Source organism: Pristiophorus japonicus, chromosome 15, assembly GCF_044704955.1.
Source record: "Pristiophorus japonicus isolate sPriJap1 chromosome 15, sPriJap1.hap1, whole genome shotgun sequence".
NCBI lineage: Eukaryota > Metazoa > Chordata > Chondrichthyes > Pristiophoridae > Pristiophorus > Pristiophorus japonicus.
Window position 1 is genome coordinate 12,273,715 of NC_091991.1, and position 25,636 is coordinate 12,299,350.

A 25,636-nucleotide genomic window follows, 5' to 3' on the forward strand; every position below is an offset into this window, starting at 1 on the left:
CATCGTTACTCAGTCTGGGTCTACATGAGACTCAGTCCCAGACCGTGGTTGACTTTCAATACCCTCTGAAGTGGTTCAAGAAGGCAACTTCCCACCACCTTCACAGGGCATCTCGGGATGGGCAATAAATGCCGGCCTTGCTAGCAATGCCCACATCCTGAGAACAAATGATCAGAGTCCTTTTGTTAATTAAACTCCATTAATTATAAATAATCGTATTTGTGAAGCTCGCAGCAGATTATGTTCTTTACAGTTAATTCTCGAAGTGCACCCAGCAACATTTCAGTTAATCTCCCCTTGTGTATATAACGGAAAGGTGCTTACAGGTCACATTGTAATCTGAAGCATCGTGCCACATGAGCCATGGGCCAGACTGCAGTGCTGCCCCCGAGGAGGAAGGACACCTATGTCATGGAGCTTCACGTATGGTACAGGTAATCTTTCACACGGTTCCATTAGCAAACTCCACGTGCTTATGCACTGTGTCATTATTTTCGAGGTGATATATCAAAGCAAAATCCCAACCGATATATTGGGACAAGAGGCAGAAAGCATTTGCTATTAGTGTCACCGTGGCTCAGTGGGCAACTCTCTTGCCTCTGAGTCTGAAGGGTGTAGGTTCAAAGAGACTTGAGTGCGAAAAAAATCTAGATCGACACTCCAGTGAAGTACTGAGGGAGCACCGCACTGTCGGAGAGGCAGTACTGAGGAAGCGCTGCACAGTCGGAGGGGCTGTACTGAGGGAGCGCCGCACTGTTGGAAGGGCAGTACTGAGAGAGCGCCACACTGTCGGAGGGGCAGTACTGAGGGAGTGCCACATTGTCGGAGGGGCAGTACTGAAAGAGCGCCACACTGTCGGAGGGGCAGTACTGAGGAAGCGCTGCACAGTCGGAGGGGCTGTACTGAGGGAGCGCCGCACTGTCGGAAGGGCAGTACTGAGGGAGTGCTGCACTGTCGGAGGGGCTGTACTAAGGGAGCGCTGCACTGTCGGAGGTGCCGACTTTCAGATGGGACGTTAAACTGAGGCCCTGTCTGCCCTCTCAGATGGACATAAAAAATCCCGTGGCACTTCTTCGAAGAAGTTATCCCCAGTGCCCTGGTCAATATTTATCCCTCAATCAACCTCAATAAAAAACAGATTATCTGGTCATTATCACATTGCTGTTTGAGGGAGCTTGCTGTGTGCAAAGTGGCTGCTGCATTTCCTACGTTACAACAGTGACTACATTTCCAAAAAGTACTTCATTGGCTGTAAAACGCTTTGGGACATCCTGAGATTGTGAAAGGTGCTATAGAAATGCAACTCTTTCTTTATTTTTTGCTTTTAGTAGTTAGTCGAAGATGAGAGCAGACTGGTAACTGCAGTGTACAGGGAGCAGTGGAATGAGAAGCTATGGTGGGGAATTCCGCCTGAATAATTGCTTCCGTTTAACATGCTTGCTGTATCTCAGTGTTGCAGTCCTTTATCACAAGGCTGCAGTATTTCCGCAGGATTCATAATTTTGTTAAAACCACTACATTTTCATAAACTCCAGCGTGACTTCAATTTGTCAAAGTGCTTTAGCTGCAGCTGCCAATGTTGGAGATGGACCGATACACCTCTGTGGCGATAACAGATGAGTTATATTTCCTTCCATGTGGAGCATTAACACAGGTTGCCTTGACCGACTTTTCTGTTCCTCTTACACAATTCCAGCTGAGGTTTATTCTGTAACAGGTTTTGAGCAAAACTACATACAACATCAACAGTCTCGCAGTACAACGGCGGCTTTGCAGAACTCCGCATTCAGGACACAAAGTGCCGCACAATGAAAGAAAAATAGAAAGAACTTGCATTTATATAGCGCCTTCACAACATCAGCATGTTCTAAAGTGCTTCACAGCCAATTAATAAAGGGCTGTCACTGTTGTAATGTAGGAAACACGGCAGCCAAATTGCACACAGCAAGATCCAATAAATAGCAACCAGATAATGAGCAGATAATTTATTTTTTGTTATGTTGATTGAGGGATAAATATTGGCCCCAGAACACCGGGCAGAACTCCCCTGCTCTTCTTAGAAATAGTGCTGTGGGATCTTTTACATCCTCCTGAGAGAGCATACGGGGCCTCGGTTTTAAAGTCTCATCCGAAAAACGGCACCTCCGACAGTGCAGCGCTCCCTCAGTACTGCCCCTCTGACAGTGCAGCGCTCCCTCAGTACTGCCCCTCTGACAGTGCAGCGCTCCCTCAGTACTGCCCTTCTGACAATGCAGCACTCCCTCAGCACTCCCCTTCCAACAGTGCAGCGCTCCATCAGTACTGCCCCTCCGACAGTGCAGCACTCCCTCAGTACTGCCCCTCTGACAGTGCAGCGCTCCCTCAGTACTGCCCCTCTGACAGTGCAGCACTCCCTCAGTACTGCCCCTCTGACAGTGCAGCGCTCCCTCAGTACTGCCCCTCTGACAGTGCAGCGCTCCCTCAGTACTGCCCTTCTGACAATGCAGCGCTCCCTCAGCACTCCCCTTCCAACAGTGCAGCGCTCCATCAGTACTGCCCCTCCGACAGTGCAGCACTCCCTCAGTACTGCCCCTCTGACAGTGCAGCGCTCCCTCAGTACTGCCCTTCCGACAATGCAGCGCTCCCTCAGCACTCCCCTTCCAACAGTGCAGCGCTCCCTCAGTACTGCCCCTCCGACAGTGCAGCACTCCCTCAGTACTGCCCCCTCCGACAGTGCAGTACTCCCTCAGTACTGCCCCTCCGACAATGCAGCGCTCCCTCAGTACTGCCCCCTCCGACAGTGTAGTGCTCCCTCAGTACTGTCCCTCTGACAGTGCAGCATTCCCTCAGTACTGCCCATCCGACAGTGCGGCGCTCCCTCAGTACTGCCCTTCCGACAATGCAGCGCTCCCTCAGTACTGCCCCTCCGACAGTGCAGCACTCCCTCAGTACTGTCCCTCCGACATTGCAGCGCTCACTCAGTACTGCCCCTTCGATAGTGTAGTGCTCCCTCAGTACTGTCCCTCTGACAGTGCAGCACTCCCTCAGTACTGTCCCTCCGACATTGCAGCGCTCACTCAGCACTGCCCCTTCGACAGTGTAGTGCTCCCTTAGTACTGCCCCTCTGACAGTGCGGCGCTCCCTCAGTACTTCATTGGAGTGTCGGCCTAAATTTTTGGCTCAAATCAAATATAATGGCAGATTGGGAATCCGAGCCTGGAGATGTGTTCAGCCCAGTCATTGGGGTGAAAATCGTGTGAGCGACAGGCCAGGCCATTAACCTCTGTGCCCGTCTTGTAAATTTCTGCGCCTGAATCAGCAAGTTGTAAAACTCATGCTTTTGTGCCTTGATTGATTCAGGAGCTGTGGTAAATCTGACCGCCGGCCTTACCTTCGCTGCACACGTTGGCAACCGGGCACGGTGACCCTACGGCCTGTTAAACCCAAAACAGACACTTAGACCCCAAGTCCAGGGGAGCGTTTCTTCATAATAGCAGCACGTCAGACCTTGAAGATGTTGCTGTCTACATATCTTTGCACCCTTCCCTTGGAGTGCAGCATGGGGCAGTGGGAGTATTAATCAGGTGAACTCTCCTTCCATGGCCATGGCCATCTTTACCCCAGCCTGTGGGGGGTGGGATTAGGCCTATAGAGCGAGAGGGGTTCATGGACTCCCAACAACCCATAATACCTACGTTCCTCTACCCGTCCGGATCGCTCCATTCCTCCGACTCTGTGCATCCCCCTCTCCTTTCACCCCACCATTGGCGGCCGTGCCTTCATCTGCTGGAATTCCATCCCTAAACCTCTCCACGCACTTCACCTCTCTGACCTCTTTTAAGACCCTCCCTCAAACCCACCATATCCTGGTGATGCAATCCTGCAGCAGTCACCTTGATTCTGTGCTGTTGTTTCTGTAATGAACTGGGGGCAGGTATAAACGGGACCAAGAAGGAGATTGATGTAAATATTGAGAGAGAGAAAGAGAGAGATGGAATTCAAATAAGCAAGACTCTTGCAGAGAATCAGAGGAAGTGCAGGCACATGGCAGGGAGAGCTTTCAATCAATAGAAACATAGAAAATAGCAGCAGTAGTAGGCCATTCGGCCCTTCGAGTCTGCACCGCCATTCAATATGATCATGGCTGATCCTCTATCTCAACACCATATTCCCGCTATTTCCCCATACCCCTTGATGCCTTTTGTGTCTAGAAATCTATCTATCTCTCTCTTAAATATATTCAGTGACTTGGCCTCCACAGCCTTCTGTGGTAGAGAATTCCACAGGTTCACCACCCTCTGAGTGAAAAAATGTCTCCTCATCTCGGTCCTAAATTTCCTGCCCCGTATCCTGTGACTGTGGCCCCTTGTTCTAGACTTCTCAGCCAGGGGAAACATCCTCCCCACATCCAGTCTATCCAACCCAGTCAGAATTTTATACGTTTGAATGAGATCCTCTCTCATTCTTCTAAACTCTAGTGAACACAGGCCAAGTCGACCTAATCTCTCCTCATACGACAGTCCTGCCATCCCAGGAATCAATCTGGTGAACTTTTGTTGCACTTCCTCAATGGCAAGTATATCCTTTTTTAGGTAAGGAGACCAAAACTGCACACAATACTCCAGGTGCGGTCTCACCAAGGCCCTGTATAACTGTAGTAAGGCATCCTTGCTCCTGTACTCAAATCCTCTTGCAATGAAGGCCAACATAACAGTTGCCTTCCGAACTGCTTGCTGCACCTGCATGTTTACTTTCAATGACTGGTGTACAAGGACATCCAGGTCCCTCTGCACATCGACACTTCCCAAGCCATCACCATTTAAAAATACTTTGTCCTTATGTTTTTCCTACCAAAGTGGATAACTTCACATTTATCCACGTTATACTGCATCTGCCATGTGTTTGCCCACTCACTCAACCTATCTAAATCACCTTGCAGCGTCTTTGCATCCTCCTCACAACTCACAATCCCACCTAGTTTTGTGTCATCAGCAAACTTGGAAATATTACATTTGGTTCCCTCATCCAAACCATTTATATATATGGTGAATAGCTGGGGCCCAAGCACTGATCCCTGTGGTACCCCACTAGTCACTGCCCGCCACCCTGAAAAAGACCCATTTTTCCTACTCTCTGTTTCCTGTCAATTTAACCAATTTTCAATCCATGCCAATACACTACCCCCAATCCTATGTGCTTTAATTTTGCACACTAACCTCTTATATGGGACTTTATCAAAGGCCCTCTTAAAATCCTAATACACTACATCCACTGGTTCTCCCTTATCTATTCTATCAGTTACATCCTCAAATAACTCCAGTAGGTTTGTCAAATATGATTTTCCTTTCATAAATCCATGTTTGTTTAATCCTGTTGACATTATCTAAGTATGCGTTATCACATCCTTTATAATAGACTCCGGCATTTTCCCTTCTACTGATGTCAGGACAGGCTAACCGGTCTGTAGTTCCTTGTTTTCTCTCTTACCTCCTTTTTTAAATAGTGGGGTTATATTTGCCACCCTCCAATCTGCAGGAACTGTTCCATAATCTATAGATTTTTGGAAGATGACAACCACTATTTCCATGGCTACCTCTTTTAGCACTCTGGGATGCAGATCATCAGGCCTTGGGGATTTACCTGCCTTCAGTCTAATTAGTTACTCCAGCACTATTTTCTTACTAATAATAATTTTCTTTAATTCCTCTTGGTCACTAGACCCTTGGTTCCCTATCATTTCTGGGACGTTATTTGTGACCTCTTCCATATAGACAAAACCAAAGTATTTATTTAATTGTTCTGCCATTTCCTTGTTCCCCATTACAAATTCTCCCATTTCTGAATGTAAAGGACCTACATTTGTCTTCACTAATTGTTTTCTTTTCAGTAATGGGAGTGTGGTTGGGGGAAGTCCATTGGGATTAGTTTCTGGGTAACCGATCATGTACCAGAGAAGAGAGCTTTGTTTGCTAGTTGGCCGAGAATGAAATTGATGAGTGAGTAGCGGGTCACGTCACATTAGTAAACTTGCTGTTGATGGAAAAGTAAACCAGTAGTATTAAACTTCAGAAATAATCTTTGTTTGAGTGCAATCAATGGTTAAAATGGTTGTTAATCTGGTGGAGGAGTCGCCAGTTGTGACTCAGTGGGCAGCACTCACTCTCGCCGCCAAGTCAGAAGATTCTGCGTTCAATCCCACTCCACAGACTTGAGCCCATAATCCAGGCTGACACTCCCAGTGCAGTACTGAGGGAGTGCTGCACTGTCGGAGGGGCAGTACTGAGGGAGCGCTGCACTGTCGGAGGGGCAGTACTGAGGGAGTGCTGCACTGTCGGAGGGGCAGTACTGAGGGAGCGCTGCACTGTCGGAGGGGCAGTACTGAGGGAGCTCTGCACTGTCGGAGGGGCAGTACTGAGGGAGCGCTGCACTGTCGGAGGGGCAGTACTGAGGGGGCGCTGCACTGTCGGAGGGGCAGTACTGAGGGAGCGCTGCACTGTCGGAGGGGCAGTACTGAGGGAGCGCTGCACTGTCGGAGGGGCAGTACTGAGGGAGCGCTGCACTGTCGGAGAGGCAGTACTGAGGGAGTGCTGCACTGTCGGAGGGGCAGTACTGAGGGAGTGCTGCACTGTCGGAGGGGCAGTACTGAGGGAGCGCTGCACTGTCGGAGGGGCAGTACTGAGGGAGCGCTGCACTGTCGGAGGGGCAGTAATGAGGGAGCTCTGCACTGTCGGAGGGGCAGTACTGAGGGAGCGCTGCACTGCCGGAGGGGCAGTACTGAGGGGGCGCTGCACTGTCGGAGGGGCAGTACTGAGGGAGTGCTGCACTGTCGGAGGGGCAGTACTGCGGGAGTGCTGCACTGTCGAGGGGCAGTACTGAGGGGGCGCTGCACTGTCGGAGAGGCAGTACTGAGGGAGCGCTGCACTGTCGGAGGGGCAGTACTGAGGGAGAGCTGCACTGTCGGAGGGGCAGTACTGAGGGAGCGCTGCACTGTCGGAGGGGCAGTACTGAGGGAGCGCTGCACTGTCGGAGGGGCAGTACTGAGGGAGCTCTGCACTGTCGGAGGAGCAGTACTGAGGGAGCGCTGCACTGTCGGAGGGGCAGTACTGAGGGAGCGCTGCACTGTCGGAGGGGCAGTACTGAGGGAGCGCTGCACTGTCGGAGGGGCAGTACTGAGGGAGAGCTGCACTGTCGGAGGGGCAGTACTGAGGGAGCGCTGCACTGTCGGAGGGGCAGTACTGAGGGAGTGCTGCACTGTCGAGGGGCAGTACTGAGGGGGCGCTGCACTGTCGGAGAGGCAGTACTGAGGGAGCGCTGCACTGTCGGAGGGGCAGTACTGAGGGAGCGCTGCACTGTCGGAGGGGCAGTACTGAGGGAGTGCTGCACTGTCGGAGGGGCAGTACTGAGGGAGCGCTGCACTGTCGGAGGGGCAGTACTGAGGGAGCGCTGCACTGTCGGAGGGGCAGTACTGAGGGAGCGCTGCACTGTCGGAGGGGCAGTACTGAGGGAGTGCTGCACTGTCGGAGGGGCAGTACTGAGGGAGCGCTGCACTGTCGGAGGGGCAGTACTGAGGGAGCGCTGCACTGTCGGAGGGGCAGTAATGAGGGAGCTCTGCACTGTCGGAGGGGCAGTACTGAGGGAGCGCTGCACTGTCGGAGGGGCAGTACTGAGGGGGCGCTGCACTGTCGGAGGGGCAGTACTGAGGGAGTGCTGCACTGTCGGAGGGGCAGTACTGCGGGAGTGCTGCACTGTCGAGGGGCAGTACTGAGGGGGCGCTGCACTGTCGGAGGGGCAGTACTGAGGGAGCGCTGCACTGTCGGAGGGGCAGTACTGAGGGAGCGCTGCACTGTCGGAGGGGCAGTACTGAGGGAGCGCTGCACTGTCGGAGGGGCAGTACTGAGGGAGCGCTGCACTGTCGGAGGGGCAGTACTGAGGGAGCGCTGCACTGTCGGAGGGGCAGTACTGAGGGAGCGCTGCACTGTCGGAGGGGCAGTACTGAGGGAGCGCTGCACTGTCGGAGGGGCAGTACTGAGGGAGCGCTGCACTGTCGGAGGGGCAGTACTGAGGGAGCACTGCACTGTCGGAGGGGCAGTACTGAGGGAGCTCTGCACTGACGGAGGAGCAGTACTGAGGGAGCGCTGCACTGTCGGAGGGGCAGTACTGAGGGAGAGCTGCACTGACGGAGGGGCAGTACTGAGGGAGAGCTGCACTGTCGGAGCGGCAGTACTGGGGGAATGCTGCACTGTCGGAGGCGCCGTCTTTCAGTTGAGATGTTAAACTGAGGCCCGTCTACTCTCTCAGGCGAATGTCAAAGATTCCATGGCACTATTTTGATGAAGAGCAGGAGTGTTCTCCCTTGTGTCCTGGCCAATATTTTACATTCAATCAACCTCATTTAAAACAGATTATCAGGTCGTTACCACATTGCTGTTTGTGGGAGCTTGCTGTGCACAAATTGACTGCCACATTTCCCACGTTACAACAGTGACTACACTTCATTGGCTGTAAAACATATTGGAGCATCATGAGGTTGTGAAAGGCGCTATAGAAATGTAAGTCCTTTAATTTACAGAATTTGTTGAATCGTCCCTTAAACCGCAATGGTGTTTATTTACAATAACAATCTTCCAATATTCTCAGTTTGTCAGTGCCACCGAATTTTCCTCATCTCTGGATTCCGGAGCAACTCCTTGTCCGATTCACGATTTCGTTTCACCTCGTCATTTATGCAAGTTCTTCCCTTATGCAATTATCCTTGTGGAGTTTCGGTTTAGCCGTGTGACAGGTGTTTGCCCCCTGCCCCCGGCAGCACCGGGAGCTGGGGAGACTCCCCACATCCCGACAATAAAAACACCAAATTAAAGTAAAGCCGGCTGAGAGGGGTGGCTTTCGCCAATCCGGCAAAGGCCGCTTTGGCCTGGGCAACGATTCCAGCGGGACCCACAGGTCAGGGGTCGGAGGCCCCGAGGTCGAGGCTCAGGACCAAACTCCCAGAGCCGTTGATCCCGGAGCTCAGCGAGCACGGCCAGAGGTACAGGCGGCCAGCGAGCTCTCGCTCCATCCGTAAGGCGATGCAACCTCCACAGCAAGGGTGCAGCCAGCCTGCCAGGCTGTTACACTCACTTCTGAAATTGATTCGATAGAGTTTGTTTTGTTCTTGGATTTCTTTTTTGCATTTTACATCACGTTCCTGCGCTGTGTTAATCCACAGAAATTCACAGCCTCTCAGAACTGACTGATTAACGGGTGAGGTGTGTGCCACAGACTTAAAGGAATGAAATGAATGGAAAACATTGGGGGGATCTTTCTCATGCAAGTTGATCTTACACACCCAGAATATATTTCTGTGCGCTGATATGCGAAGAGAAGGAAAGACAGACTTGCATTTATATAGTGCCTTTCACGACCACGGGTTGTCCCAACGTACTTTTGAAGTGTTGTTACTGTTGTAATTTAGGAAACACGGCGGCTAATTTGCGCACAGCAAGGTCCCACAAACAGCGATGAGATAAACGAGCAGACAATTTGTTTTAGGGGCTGGTTGAGGAATGAATGTTGGGCCAGAACTCCCCTGCTCTGCGTTGAATAGTGCCACGGGATCTTTTACATCCACCCGAGAGAGCAGAGGGGGCCTCGGTTTAATATCTCATCCACAAGATGGCACCTCCGACAGTGCAGCGCTCCCTCTGTACTGACTCTCCGACAGTGCAGCGCTCCCTATGTACTGACTCTCCGACAGTGCAGCGCTCCCTCTGTACTGACTCTCCGACAGTGCAGCGCTCCCTATGTACTGACTCTCCGACAGTGCAGCGCTCCCTCTGTACTGACTCTCCGACAGTGCAGCGCTCCCTCTGTACTGACTCTCCGACAGTGCAGCGCTCCCTCTGTACTGACTCTCCGACAGTGCAGCGCTCCCTCTGTACTGACTCTCCGACAGTGCAGCGCTCCCTCTGTACTGACTCTCCGACAGTGCGTGTTCTTTCAGTATTGCCTCCGACAGTGCAGCGCTCCCTCAGTACTGCCCCTCCGACAGTGCAGCGCTCCCTCCATACTGCCCCTCTGACAGTGCAGTGCTCCCTTAGTACTGCCCCTCCGACAGTGTGGCGCTCCCTCCATACTGCCGCTCCGACAGTGCAGCGTTTCTTCAGTACTGCCCCTGTGACTGTGCGGCACTCCCTCAGTACTGCCCCTCCGACAGTGCAGCGCTCCCTCAGTATTGCCCCTCCGACAGTGCAGCGTTCCTTTAGTACTGCCCCTCTGACAGTGCAGTGCTCCCTCAGCACTACCCCTCTGACAGTGCGGCACTCCCTCAGTACTGCCCCCGACAGTGCGGCACTCCCTCAGTACTATCCCTCCGACAGTGTGGCACTCCTTCAGTACTGCCCTTCCGACAGTGCAGCGCTCCTTCAGTACTGCCCCTCCGACAGTGCGGTGTTCCTTCAGTACTGCCCCTCCGACAGTGCAGTGCTCCCTCAGTACTGCCCCTCCGACAATGCGCCGCTCCCTCAGTACTGCCCCTCTGACAGTGCGGTGCTCCCTCAGGGTGACTTGGACAGGTTAGGTGAGTGGGCAAATGCATGGCAGATGCAGTATAATGTGAATAAATGTGAGGTTATCCACTTTGGGGGCAAAAACGCGAAGACAGAATATTATCTGAATGGTGGCAGATTAGGAAAAGGGAGGTGCAGTGAGACCTGGGTGTCATGATTCATTAGTCATTGAAAGTTGGCATACAGGTACAGCAGATGGTGAAGAAGGCAAATGGTATGTTGGCCTTCATAGCTAGGGGATTTGAGTATAGGAGCAGGGAGGTCTTACTGCAGTTGTACAGGGCCTTAGTGAGGCCTCACCTGCAATATTGTGTTCAGTTTTGGTCTCCTAATCTGAGGAAGGAAGTTCTTGCTATTGAGGGAGTGCAGCGAAGGTTCACCAGACTGGTTCCCGGGATGGCTGGACTGACATATGAGGAGAGACTGGATCAACTGGGCCTTTATACACTGGAGTTTAGAAGGATGAGAGGGGATCTCATAGAAACATACAAGATTCTGACAGGACGGGACAGGTTAGATGCAGGAAGAATGTTCCCGATGTTGGGGAAGTCCAGAACCAGGGGGCACAGTCTTAGGATAAGGGGTGGGCCATTTAGGACCGAGATGAGGAGAAACTTCTTCACTCAGAGAGTTGTTAACCTGTGGAATTCCCTGCCACTGAGAGTTGTTGATGCCAGTTCATTGGATATATTCAAGAGGGAGTTAGATATGGCCCTTACGGCTAAGGGGATCAAGGGGTATGGAGAGAAAGCAGGAAAGGGGTACTGAGGGAATGATCAGCCATGATCTTATTGAATGGTGGTGCAGGCTCGAAGGGCCACAGGGCCTACTCCTGCACCTATTTTCTATGTTTCTATGTTTCTAGTACTGCCCCTCTGACAGTGCGGCACTCCCTCAGTACTGCACTGGGAGTGTCCGCCTGAATCGATGTGTTCAAGTCTCTGGAGGTGGATGTGAACCCATAACCTTGTCACTCAGAGACTAAAGTGCTACCCACTGAGCCACAGATGAATATTGTAAGGCACACTGATTTTTTAGTTAAAAGTATTATTTTATTACAGAAAATTCATCAAGGAATGTCCCAGTGGGCTGATCACCCTTCATGAGTTCAGGCGACACTTTTGTGATGGGACTGTGGGTCCCGAGTCTTCTGAATACGCCGAGCAGATCTTCAGGACTCTGGATGACAACAGGGTAAACATCAACAGCTCTGATCTTTCTCCTCTGGGTCTGTTTACAGAGGATATACGGCACAGAAACAGGCCATTCGGCCCAACCAGTCCATGCCGGCGTTTATGCTCCACTCGAGCCTCCTCCCGTCTCTCCTCATCTAAATCTATCAGCATAACCCTCTATTCCCTTGTCACTCATACGCTTGTCCAGCCTCCCCTTAAATACATTGCTGTTATTTGCCTCAACCACTCCCTGTGGTAATGAGTTCCACATTCTCACCACTCTCTGGGTAAAGAAGTTTCTTCTGAATTTTCTATTGGATTTCTTGGTGGTTATCTTATATTGATGGCCTTTATTCTTGTTCTTCCCCACAAGTGGAAACGCTCTCTCTGTATCCACTCTATCAAAACCTTTCATCATTTTAAAGACCTCTATTAGGTCACCGCTCAGTCATCTTTTCTCATGAAGAGAGACCCAGCCTGTTCATCCTTTCCTGATAGGTATACCCTCGCATTTCTGGTATCATCCTTGTAAATCTTCTCTGCACCCTCTCCAGTGCCTCTACATCCTTTTTATAATATGGCGACCAGAACTGTACGCAGTGCTCCAAGTGTGGTCTAACTAAGGTTCAATATAAGTTTAACATAACTTCACTGCTTTTCATTCTTTCGCTCTAGAAATAAACCCTCGTGCTTGGTTTGCTTTTTTTATGGCCTTGTTAACCGGTGTCACAGCTTTCTGTGATTTATGTATTTGTACTCCAAGATCCCTTTGTTCCTCTACCCCATTTAGATTCGTATTTGCCAAGTACTGTGTGACTTTGGTTTCAAACCGCTTGCTGAGATGGCTGGGCTGCACACTGTGTGTTGATGTTGAGAAGGGTTTCACACCACGCACCCTTTTTCAATGGGACAATTACCAGTTGTGAGACTATTTTCTCCGTAACACGCCCTCCTCTGCCCCTGTCTCAGCCCATCCATGCTTTTGCTACCTCCAAACTCGACTATTCCAATGCTCTCCCATTATACACCCTCTGTAAACTTCAGCTCTTCCAAAACTCTGCTGCCCGTGTCCGAACTCGCACCGAGTCCCGCTCGCCCATCACCCCCTGTCTTCGCTGACCCACATTGGCTCATTTTCTCATCTTATTGTTCAAATTTCTCCATGGACTCTCTCTCCCTATGTCTGTAATCAGCCCTACAACGGCCCAAGATCTTTGTGTTCCTCCATATTCTGGCCTCTCCCTTCGCTCCAACATTGGCGGCCGTGCCTTCAGCTGCCTGGGCCCCAAGCTCTGGAATTCCTCAACCTCTCCGCCTCTCTACCTCTCTCTCTTCCTTTAAGGTGCTCCTTAAAACCTACCTCTTTGACCAAGCATTTGGTCACCTGCCCTAATATCTCCTTGTGTGGCTCGGGGTCAAATTTAGTTTGATAATCGTTCCCGCAAAGCTCCGTGGGACGTTTCACTACATTAGAACCGCTATATACATGCAAGTTGTTGTTGATATTATTTTGCACTTATACCAGACCTATGATGAAATGTTCCGAATTGAAGATTATTTTCGATCACCCTGACCTGAGGTTTAATTGCTTGAGGAATGACGATCACACCTGATATTGGCCTCACCTCTTGCCGTGCCAGTCCGTCCCTTGAAGGAGCTGTCATGCAATTGGTCAGCTCCTCCCCACCCTGACACTGTCCCTCGCAACTGCTGCTCACACAGCTGGTGTAGGAGGGCGACGGCAGCGAAGAGTGATGTCATCAAGGTCCAGGTCGGTGATTGGAGCATGGGCAGGTACAGCAGGAGCGGAGAGAAATCATGGAGCGATGTGATCGGAGCCCAGGAGAGGTGAGTTCAGGGCCAAAAGAGGCGAGGGCCCTGGGGCAGCACGGGCCAGCCCACACTGCGATATGTGTGCGCACTAGGTCCGTGCAGCAGAGCTGGTCTCCAATCATCTTGGGTAACCCTTGTCACTGGATAAAGGCCTAGCTCTGTCAAGCCCGTGTGGTGGCTTGTGTGCAACAGCCACTAGAAACATAGAAACATAGAAAAATAGGTGCAGGAGTAGGCCATTCGATCCTTCAAGCCTTCACCGCCATTCAATAAGATCATGGCTGATCATTCCTTCAGTACCCCTTTCCTGCTTTCTCTCCATGCCCCTTGATCACCTTAACCATAAGAGCCATATCTAACTCCCTCTTGAATATATCCAGTGAACTGGCATCAACAACTCTCTGCGGCAGGGAATTCCACAGGTTAACAACTCTCTGAGTGAAGAAGTTTCTCCTCATCTCAGTCCTAAATGGCCTACCACTTATCCTAAGGCTATGTCCCCTGGTTCTGGACTTCCCCAACATCGGGAACATTCTTCCCGCATCTAACCTGTCCAGTCCCGTCAGAATCTTATATGTTTCTATGAGATCCCCTCTCGTCCTTCTAAACTCCAGTGAATAAAGGCCCAGTTGATCCAGTCTCTCCTCATATGACAGCCCAGCCATCCCAGGAATCAGTCTGGTGAACCTTCGCTGCACTCCCTCAATAGCAAGAACGTCCTTCCTCAGATTAGGAGACCAAAACTGAACACAATATTCCAGGTGAGGCTTCACTAAGGCCCTGTACAATTGCAGTAAGACCTCCCTGCTTCTATATTCAAATCCCTTAGCTATGAAGGCCAACATACCATTTGCTTTCTTTACCGCCTGCTGTGCCTGTATGCCAACTTTCAGTGACTGATGAACCATGACACCCAGGTCTCGTTGCACCTCCCCTTTTCCTAGTCTGCCGCCATTCAAATAATATTCTGCCTTTGTGTTTTTGCCCCCAAAATGGATAACCTCACATTTATCCACGTTATACTGCATCTGCCATGCATTTGCCCACTCACCTAACCTGTCCAAGTCACCCTGCAGCCTCTTAGCGTCCTCCTCACAGCTCACTCTGCCACCCAGTTTAGTGTCATCTGCAAACTTGGAGATATTACACTCTATTCCTTCATCCAAATCGTTAACGTACATTGTAAAGAGCTGGGGTTACACGTTAAAAAAATCCACGCACATGCATCTTCCACCCTTCAGGATTAGTTCAGGACTTGGAATATTAGGTTCTTCATTGAGATACCTGTGAACTCATCCTTTTCGGCGTGGAAGCAAGTCATCCTCACTTCGAGGGACTGCCTATGATGATGAGTTTCCAAAACCGTTTTCACTCTCTCAATTGGGATCCTTTTCATACATCAGCCTCGAAATGATTATTGATAATCATTGATCGGGTGCTGAATGTGTTTGTATGGCGATCTTTAACTTGGTAGTTTAGCGGTGTGACAGGCCTGTTTAAAGTTGATGGTTCACACCTGGATTGTCATAAGAGACTGAGGAATGTTGCGCCAACGCATTCACCCACTAACAGAAACAATCAATGCTGGGCTGTTGCATTGCCCACTGGGATCACGCAATAAGCTATTAACACACTTGCACCAAATCCCCTGGGATGCTTTTTAACACCATTTACTTTAATTGACTTAATGCCTGCATTTAAAAACATCACACGCAGGCATTTATTCCGAGAACATCAAGTGTTCATTTGGGGATAGCCATGTCCTGGTGGAGGAGCGATTAAAGCCTCCCTCGCAGAGAAGGGCTGAAGAACATTTTAGTCTTTTTCCTTCTTACATTCGTTCTCCTCAGGGAGGGGTGGAAGATGCTTGTGCGTGAATTCCTTTATCAGGGGGTGGTCATTGCATACCAGCTACCACACGGCCTAGCACACAAACATACTGCTACATACTCCTTCCTTCCCGCAGGTCCACTCTCCCTGAGCTTCATAGGATGCAGTGTAGCCCTCCCGACCTCGCTGTTGGCCTATACTGCATCTTCCCTGGGTCTCGATCCCACTGCTGGTCCATGCTGCACCTTTCCTGGGCCTCAACCTCTCTCCTGGGCCCCAACCTCGCTCCTGGGCCGCGACCTCTCTCCTGGGCCGCGACCTCGCTCCTGGGCCCCGACCTCACTCCTGGGCCTCGAACTCACTGCTCCTGGGCCCCGACCTCGCTCCTGGGCCCCGACCTCTCTCCTGGGCCCCGACCTCTCTCCTGGGCCCCGACCTCGCTCCTGGGCCCCGACCTCTCTCCTGGGCCCCGACCTTGCTCCTGGGCCCTGACCTCAATCCTGGGCCCCGACCTCTCTCCTGGGCCCCGACCTCACTCCTGGGCCCTGACCTCGCTCCTGGGCCCCGACCTCACTCCTGGGCCCCGACCTCTCTCCTGGGTCCCGACCTCGCTCCTGGGCCCCGACCTCGCTCCTGGGCCCCGACCTCGCTCCTGGGCCCCGACCTCGCTCCTGGGCCCCGACCTCTTTCCTGGGCCCCGACCTCTCTCCTGGGCCCCGACCTCGCTCCTGGGCCCCGACCTCGCTCCTGGGCCCCGACCTCGCTCCTGGGCCCCGACCTCGCTCCTGGGCCCCGACTTCACTCCTGGACCCCGACTTCACTCTTGGACCCCGATCCCGCTCCTGGGTCTCGACCTTGCTCCTGGGCCCCGACCTCACTCCTGGGCCCCGATCCCGCTCCTGGGTCTCGACCTTGCTCCTGGGCCTCAACCTCGCTCCTGGGCCTCAACCTCGCTCCTGGGCCTCAACCTTGCTCTGAGAACGCAACCAATCATCTACCTGGGTTCCGCTTCGCTTTGATCGCCCTCTCAGGACGGCTCGCGCTGCTCCCCACGATGGCTGCTTTTCTCCCCGGTGTTGTCTTCCTCCAGATCGGGTTGGCGCGCTGAGTCCTGGGGCACTGCTCTTCACATCCTCGCTGGTCGGGTTGGGTCGGCACATTCATAACAGAGTATTTACAGCACAGAAACAGGCAATTCGACCAACTGGTCCATGCTGGGAGTGCTCACTGACCTACACTGCCTCTCCGACAGTGCGGCGCTCCCTCAGTACTGCCTCTCCGACAGTGCAGCGCTCCCTTAGTACTGCCTCTCCGACAGTGTGGCGCTCCCTCAGTACTGCCCCTCCAACAGTGCAGCGCTCCCTCAGTACTGCCCCTCCAACAGTGCAGCGCTCCCTCAGCACTGCCCCTCCGACAGTGCAATGCTCCCTCAGTACTGCCCCTCCGACAGTGCGGCGCTCCCTCAGTACTGCCCCTCCGACAGTGCAGCGCTCCCTCAGTACTGCCCCTCCGACAGTGCGGCGCTCCCTCAGTACTGCCCCTCCGACAGTGCAGCGCTCCCTTAGTACTGCCTCTCCGACAGTGCGGCGCTCCCTCAGTACTGTCCCCAGACAGTGCAGCGCTCCCTCAGTACTGACCCTCCGACAGTGCGGCACTCCCTCAGTACTGTCCCTCTGACAGTGCGGTGCTCCCTCAGTACTGCTCCTCTGACAGTGCAGCGCTCCCTCAGTACTGCCCCTCCGACAGTGCAGGGCTCCCTCACTACTGCCCCTCCGGCAGTGCGGCGCTCCCCCAGTACTGCCCTTCCGGCAGTGCGGAGCTCCCCCAGTACTGCACTGAGGGAGCACTGCGCTGTTGGAGATGCCGGCATTCGGATGAGACATTAAACCGAGGCCCCGTCTGCTCTTTCGGGTGATCCCATGGCACCAATTGTGGAGCAGGAGAGCTGTCGGCATTATCCCAGCCAATATTTATCCCTCGATTGGCAACACCAGAAAGAAATGATCTGGTCATTTATCTCAGTGGTGTTTGTGGGAACTTGCTGTGTACAAATGGCTTCCGAAGTATTTCATTGGCCATAAAGGGTGTTGGGATATGAAAGGTGCCATAGCATTGTCACGTTCTGTCTCTTCCTGTCTGTGGGTTGTCCGCGAGTGTGCGGCGGGACTAAGAGCAGCGGGTATGTGTGTGTGTTTGCAGGACGGCACTGTCGATTACCACGAATATGTGACCGCCGTCAGCCTGCTGATACAGGGCACTCCTGAGGAAAAGCTGAAGTGGTCATTTAAACTGTACGACAAGGATAAGGATGGAGTGATCAGCCGGACGGAGATGCTGGAGATAATGCAGGTTGGATCTGTTGTGTTACCGGGGGCGGGTGGGGGGCGGGGTGTAGTGGGATTTGGGCGTTAGTGCATGTGTGTCATGGACCGCCAGCGCCTGGATTGGAGGGAGCTCGCTGCCCAGGCCCCATTCTCCACCTCCACCCTCGGGGTCCCTGTGATCCCACCATCACATCATCGCCCCGACTTCTTCCCCCGTCACCCGCCCAGAGGAAAACACATGCGCTTGGTTCAGTCACCCGATTGGCACCCAATTGACACCCGCTCGATTTTACTGTCAATTGATGTCAGTGGATAGTAACATTGGTCAAGGTTTGAAACCGGGGCAACGATCCCATCAGTTTCTCACCGGCTGTGTCAGGGTGGGTCAGTCTGGGTCAGGGTGGGTTAGGCTGGGTTAGGGTGGGTCAGAATGCATTAGGGTGGGTCAGCCTGGGTCAGGATGGGTCAGTCTGGGTCAGGGTGGGTTAGGCTGGGTTAGGGTGGGTCAGAATGCATTAGGGTGGGTCAGCCTGGGTCAGGACGGGTCAGCCCGGGTCAGGATGGGTCAGTTTGGGTTAGGATGAGTTAGCTTGGCTCAGCCTAGGTTAGGGTGGGTCAGTCTGGGTTAGGATGGGTCAGTCTGGGTTATGATGGGTCAGGCTGATATGATTATTGTCTCAGAGGATCTTTCAACATCACCTGAGCAGGTAGACGTGAGCATCTCCCTCCAAAGGACTCCACCTCCAATCATGCTCACGTCCTGGACTGGGACTTGAACCCAGAACTCCTCTGGTTCAGAGGCTAGAATGTCGCTACGTGAGCCAAGGTGAGAACATTTCAGAACAGCGCCAGAATCTCAACATCGCAAATGGGCAGGAAATGTTCCGAGACTTTGGTTACAAAAAAAAAGCAAAATCTGGGGCTCAGGAAACCTTCATTAAAAAAATAATGTTCATAAAAGATGATTAAATTCCTGTATTAATCCACGGGGGTGGAAATTCAGTATCGCCCGGTTTGAGGGGGTGACACCGCCTGTTCACTAATGTTAGCACTGGGCGAGGTTTACCACCTCCAACTGGGATATTGCATTTTAGTGCCCCAAGGGGGGAGTGGAGCACTCAGGGAAACGTTCCCCACCCCTGTCAGGGCACGGACCCCGAATCCTGAGGCGGCAGCACGGCATGGCAACTCGGAAGGTTTGGTGCTAGGAAACCAGCATCCCAGCGCCTAAAAGAGAGGTCCGATGGACTACGTGAAAACTGGAACAAAATGGACCAGAGCTCCTTTGCAGACTGTTGCCCGCCGATCACGGTGAAATACGTGCACAATTGCAATAACACAAGAGTCCTGTTATTATCAACTGCCTCGGGTGTGTACCCGATCTCTTTCATTTCCACTTCGGATAAGTACAAGATCCGCCTTGCTGTATTGCCTACATGACATCTGACAATGGAGCCCCCTGGTGATCCCAAGCATAAATATATTATAACATCCCCCTTTCAAGATCTTAGTATCAGTTACTTTACAATGCAAAACGATCTGGGGCTTTCCGTTCACGAGTTGATAGTCTCAGTTCAACATTAGGTCGAGGTGAACGTTCTAAGTCAGTTGTGACTGGAGGTTGCTTAACAGTTCTGGTGGGAGTGGTAATAACAACATCAGAGACTGAAGGTCCGGGTTCAGGAATGACAACAGAGGACGGCCTTTTGGCTAAGATCATGCGTAACTGACCTGACAGGGGAGTAGCCACCATGACCTCCGGGTGGTTCTCCCTGGATCAGGAAGGTATATGCTTGCTTTTTTGGAAACAGGAGGTGGGTGGGGTGGCTTGACCCATCCACCTCCACGGAGGTGTGTGGGGGACCTGACCCATCCACCTCCATGGCACGAACCTGGTATTGCAGTACTTCCAGGAACGGTGCAGTGGCTCTAGGCCTTTTGGCTAAGAGCATTGGCGCAGAGTGATCCTTGGCGTGTGCAAGGTGACCTCTGGCGTTTGTGATTTGACAAAGAATTGGAACGATTGGCTACGAATTTCATTTAAAAAAAAACAGAGGCCTCTGGTGAATGAACGATAGTTGGTGGGTCACTGACTGGATCTTCTTCAAATGGTTCCAATTAATCTGTGTGCCACAGTTTTACCTGGTCAACATGTTTTCTCCATGTTTGCCCATCCTTGAGCACGACAATGAACACTCTATTACCCTCCTTAGCTGTAACGGTACCAACGATCCATTTTGTTGGCAACAAAATATTGAACCAGGCGGTCGACAAAATCAGCTCAATGCTCGCCATCCATGAATTCGTGCAGAATTCCAATAGTGCCCATTGTAAATAGGAAAGTTCTTAGTTTACCTCGTCGCCAATGTAATAACAAGAGTCCTGTTATTATCAACTGCTACCGGATGTGTACCCAATCTCTTTTATTCCCACTTCGGATAAGTACAAGATCCGACTTGCTGTATTGCTTGCATGACATCCGACAGTGGCGCCCCCTGGTGTCTGGTGACCCCAAGCATAAATATATCACAACAATCACTACATGGAAATTCAAAAATCGCAACTTATGGACACCCACCCGCTCAGCCATCTCCACATCGGCTCTGAGGCCGGCGAACGCGATGAAGTCCTCGCCCACGGGCGCTGACGGGGCGCTGCACACGCATCTCCGTCACCCAGCGCCACTGGTAAACTGCCGGTGAAGGTCCCGGCAGGCGCTGCCAGCCCGATGCTCGGTCGATAAGAGCTCAGCAGCTCATTAGCATCCCTCTCAGGCCCTCGCGGGTGGCACTGAGCAACCTAATTTCGGCCCCTGTAATTGAACGCACTTTTATAAAGTAGTTTTCTCTCTCTGCAGACGATATATAAGATGAGTGTGGCCGCCTCACTCACGAAAGTGGACCCCCAAACTGCCGAAGAATGCACCAACAGAATGTTTGTACGACTGGACAAAGACCACGATGGTGAGCAAAGGAGGGTGAAGTGTATCAGGCGAAAGTTACTGTTCATAGAATCATAGCGTGATTCAGCACAGGAAGAAGCTGTGGAGACTGGGTCATTGAATATATTTGAGGCGGAGATAGACAGATTTTTGTATGATAAGGGACTGAAGGGTTATGAGGAGTGGGCAGGGAAGTGGAGTTGAGGCCAGGATCAAATTAGTCATGCTCTTATTGAATGGCGGAGCAGGCTCGAGGGGCCAAATACCTACTCCTGCTCCTATTTCTTATGTTATGATGTTCTTATTCGGCCCATCATGCCTGTTCCGGCTCTTTGAAAGAGCGATCCAATTAGTGATCCATTTTAACCCCCAAAAATGGGTGGGTTGGGGTCAGGTTGGGGGTTGAAGAGCTAAAATTCTCTTCTCCCAGAGCCCTACCTCTAACCTTGCTACTCTGCCAGTGAGGGGGAAATTAAAATTGGGGTGCATCTAAGCTGATTTGTAGACTTTATTAATGATCTTCACTCTGGATAGACTAGAGATTCAGTGGATCATTCACGGCGGGAATTACTGACCGAAGGAATCTTTCTACAAGCAACGCTTTATTTGATTTAGATAGAGTAAATAAAGAGAAACTGTTCCCATTGGCGGATGGTCGAGAACCAGAGGACAAAGATTTAAGGTGATTGGCAGAAGAACCAAAGGCGACATAAGGGAAAACTTTTTTCCGCAGCAAGTGGTTAGGATTTAGAATGCGCTGCCTGAAAGGGTGTTGGAGGCAGACTCAGTCGTGGCTTTCATAAGGGAGTTGGATAAGTACCTGAAGGAGAAAGAATAGCAGGGATCTGGGGAAATTGGCGTGCACTGTCGATGGGCCGACTGGACACCTGAGCTATACTATTCCATGAATCTAAGATTCTTTGTTCACACTGTTTTCCGGAAACACTAACTTGTTTCCACATTTTCTCACCAACACTCTCAGCCCTGGGTTTTGTTACCTTCTGACTCGAACTACCCGACACTCTCCTGGCTGGCCTCACACCTTCAAATCTCCGTAAACGTTAGCTCATCCAAAACTCTACTGCCCGTATAGCAGGCCGCTGAGGTGGAGGGGGGGGGGGGGGTGAGGGGGGAGGAGACTCAGTGCTCTGGGACGTCCTTACGTGGTCAGTTTGGAGACCGGTACCCCGAATGAGAAGAGTTGTATCAACGTCTGGAAGAGCAGAGATGGGCCCCAGCCCCAGAGGAGGCGGTGGGGTGGGCGGGGAGTGATGGGGGCGGGGGGCAGGGTTCGAACTCCCTGAGCATTTATTGCCCACCCCTAATTTCCTTTGAGAAGGTGGTGGTGAGCCGCCTTCTTGAACCGCTGCAGTTTGTGTGGTGAAGGTGCTCCCACAGTGCTGTTAAGGAGGGAGTTCCAGGATTTTGACCCAGCGATGATGAAGGAACGGTGATATATTTCCAGGGGGCATTGAATTAAAGTAATTGGTAGAAAGATTAGAGGGGAGTTGAGAAGAAGCTTTTTCACCAGAGGGTTGTGGGGGTCTGGAACTCGCTGCCTGAAAGGGTGGTAGAGGCAGAAACCCTCACCACATTTCAAAAGTGATACGTGTCCTTCAGGGAAGGGAACCTGCCATCGTTACTCAGTCTGGGTCTACATGAGACTCAGTCCCAGACCGTGGTTGACTTTCAATACCCTCTGAAGTGGCTTAACGGTGGTTCAAGAAAACGGCTCACCACCACCTTCACAGAGCAACTCGGGATGGGCAATAAATGCCGGTCTTGCCAGCATCGCCCACATCCCGAGAACAAATGAGCAGCGTCCTTTTGTTAATTAAACTCCATTAATTATAAAGTAATCTTATTTGTGAAGCTCGCAGCAGATTATGTTCTTTACAATTAATTCTCGAAGTGCACCAGCAACATTTCAGTTAATCTCCCCTTGTGTATATAACGGAAAGGTGCTTACAGGGAGGTAGTTCCAGGATTCTGACCCAGCGACGATGAAGGAACGATGATATATTTCCAAGTCGGGACGGTGTGTGACTTGGAGGGGAACGTGGAGGTGGTGGTGTTCCCATGCACCTGCTGCCCTTGTCCTTCTAGGTGGTAGAGGTCGTGGGTTTGGGAGGTGCTGCCAAAGAAGCTTTGATGAGTTGCTGCAGTGCATCTTGTAGATGGTACACACTGCAGCCACGGTGGAGGGAGTGAATGTTTAAGGTGGTGGATGGGATGCCGATCAAGTGGGCTGCTTTTTCCTGCATGGTGTCGAGCTTCTTGAGTGTTGTTGGAGCAATGTAACTGCAGCGCTCTCACAATAGGGGGTCACTTGGAGGGTTCCTCATGCCTGGACCGGGCGAGCTGTGCCAGACGTTCTGAGCTGTGGGGAAGGAGGGGCAAGGCAGGTGCCTGAGATGTGCCCCTAGTGCCCAGCCATGTGCAGGTATGGTGGGCTCCCTTAGCCCCGCTCACTCCAGTGGATCAGTGTTGTAGGTTAGCGGCGAGCGAGATCTAGGCGTTAGGGCCAGGGTGGCGATCTGTAAAATCTAAGGAGTTTTTGGGATCGATCTTCCTTTTGGGCAGTGGTACAATTGGGGCAGTCACTACATGGACCGCACCGTCCACCCACGGCATGCTGGAATCAACGGAACTGAATATTGGGCGGGGCCAATAACGGGCAGCCAATGAGATGCCGCCTGCTTTGTGCTATGGCCCGAGACCAATTTCACCCACTGAGTTTGGATGCAGTCGCACATTTCAACCACAACAGCATCTTGTATTTATATAGCGCCTTGAACATAGTAAAACGTCCCAAGATGCTTCACAGGAGCGGTATCAAACAAAATTTGACACCGAGCCACACAATGAGATATTAGGACATGTAACCACCAGCTTAGTCAAAGAGGTAGGTTTTAAGGAGCATCTTAAAGGAGGAGAAAGAGGTAGAGAGGCGGAGATGTTTAGTCAGGGAGTTCCAGAGCTTGTGGCCCAGGCAACAGAAGGCACGGCCACCAATGGTTGAGCGATTATAATCAGGGATGCTCAAGAGGGCAGAATTGGAGGAACGCAGACATCTCGGCAGGGGCGGGGGGGGCGGGGGGTTTGGAGCTGGAGGAGATTACAGAGATAGGGAGGGGCGAGGCCATGGAGGGATTTGAAAACACGATTGAACGTTTGAAAATCGAGGTATTGCCGGACTGGGAGCCAGTGTAGGTCAGCGATGGTGATGGGTGAGCGGGACTTGGTGAGAGTTAGGACATGGGCAGCAGAGTTTTGGATGACCTAAAGTTTAGGTAGGGTAGAACGTGGAGGCCAGCGAAGAGTGCGCTGGAATAGTCAAGTCTAGAGGTCACAAAGGCACAGTTGTTATTGTGGGGCGTTGCTGCCGTTTATTGGGTAATTATCCGGAAGTTGGGACAGGTTGAGTGTCACTGACCTTTCACTTTTCAGCGGTTATCAGCCAGCAGGAGTTTATGGAGGGAGCAATGGGGGACAAGTGGATCCGTGCCATGCTGGAATGTGATCCGACGACCGTCGACATTCCGACATCCTCCTAGCCGTGTCGGCACGCTAACGTAGGCTCAGCATCGAAAGCTCAACTCAACAACTGGACAGATCTGACTCGCTGGGTTCGCACTGGAGATGCCTGCAATCAGTCAGGATCGCTGTTTCTGTTGGCCGGCTGAGGTCAGACAGAAAGGGAACGAGCGGGACTGAGAATAAAAGTCGCATTCTGAAATAAACGCCCGAGGGCAAAATTTGCAATTGCCGATTTTGTCGCACAAAACACTTAACACGTTTGTGTCACTTGTCTGTGTGACAATAACACAAAGAGCAATTTTGAGACGAGCACGTTACGTATTGGTGTGAGAACATCAAGGATTGTGGGGGTACAGATTCTGTTATGTTGCAGCCTTTGCATGTCCCAGAATCACACATCGATAAATGGCCCAGTTCCCAGCCTCCGACAATCCCAGCTGTTTATTGATAGGTGTCAGCCGTGGCTCAGTGGGTAGCACTCTCACTTCTGAGCCCAAAGGTCGTGGGTTCCAGTCCCACTCCCAGAGATTTAACCGCACAAATCTACACCAATGCTTCCAGTGCAGTGCTGACTGAATGCTGCACTGTCAGAGGTGCCCTGTTTTGGATGAGACATTAAACCGAGGCCCAGTCTACACTCTCGGGTGGATGTAAAAGATTCCACGGCACTATTCAAAGAAGAGCGGGGGAGTTCTCCCCGGTGTCGAGGGGCCAATATTTATCCCTCAATCAACATCACAAAAAACAGAATATCTGGTCATTATCACATTGCTGATGTTGGAGCTTGCTGTGCACCAATTGGCTACAGTTTTGCCCTGTTGTAAAGGTATGTAATACGTTCCTCAACTAAAATATCCTCGCAGACCTGGGAGGGTTTAGTCGAAGAACTTTAATGCTGCAGACCGAGGGGATACAGCCCCTGATTGCTCTCGTTGCTCACTCTGGCACTATACGTGGTTCCATTACTCGATCTGACTTAGACTATCTTTAATAAATGTAAATTAATTGTTGAAGGGAGGTCTTTGATCTGCCCCGGTTGTGTGCAAACAAACCATTTGATTTCCTTCCTAAACCTCCATGCCACATGGCGGTCCCATCTCCCGGTTCACAGTTCTAACCAAACACTGAAGAATGAAGTAACGAGATTCAGTTGGGGGATGATTCACATGACCAAGCTGCCCCCCCCCGTGGAGCTACACTCATGGGGGAGCATCGAGCATTTGACGTTACTGCGACAGAGTCACGGCGCTCCTTGGCGGGCGATTTCGACTTCGGAGCGTGCTGGTATCCCAGGGATGGTGGGACACAGGAAAGGGCCAGGATAATCGGCCCCAGTCTTCCCACAGTCACCCTTTCATAATCTTAGGTGAACAATAGTAAGAACATAAGTGTGGTGTGTGCAGCACACAGACCACTGACTCCACACGGTCTGGTGTTAATTTAACTGCTGTGACCTTCGTCCTTTAT

General features: G+C 51.7%; 1 protein-coding gene across 1 annotated transcript; it reads left to right on the plus strand.

Annotated features, from left to right (window-relative positions):
• Positions 1-363: 363 nt before the first annotated feature.
• Positions 364-24,186, plus strand: LOC139281353 (guanylyl cyclase inhibitory protein). Its single transcript, XM_070901508.1, has 5 exons — positions 364-434; positions 11,588-11,720; positions 17,564-17,713; positions 20,546-20,651; positions 24,080-24,186. Exons 1-5 carry the CDS (start codon positions 364-366, stop codon positions 24,184-24,186), a joined length of 567 nt encoding a protein of 188 aa, XP_070757609.1.
• Positions 24,187-25,636: the final 1,450 nt, after the last annotated feature.

Excerpts from the sequence above, each read along its gene's own strand:
- LOC139281353 (XM_070901508.1), top strand. The coding sequence starts at position 364 with ATGGGCCAGACTGCAGTGCTGCCCCCGAGGAGGAAGGACACCTATGTC. Across the intron at positions 435-11,587 it reads GAGCTTCACGTATGGTACAG|AAAATTCATCAAGGAATGTC; the intron begins GTAATCTTTCAC and ends ATTTTATTACAG. Across the intron at positions 17,714-20,545 it reads AGATGCTGGAGATAATGCAG|ACGATATATAAGATGAGTGT; the intron begins GTTGGATCTGTT and ends CTCTCTCTGCAG.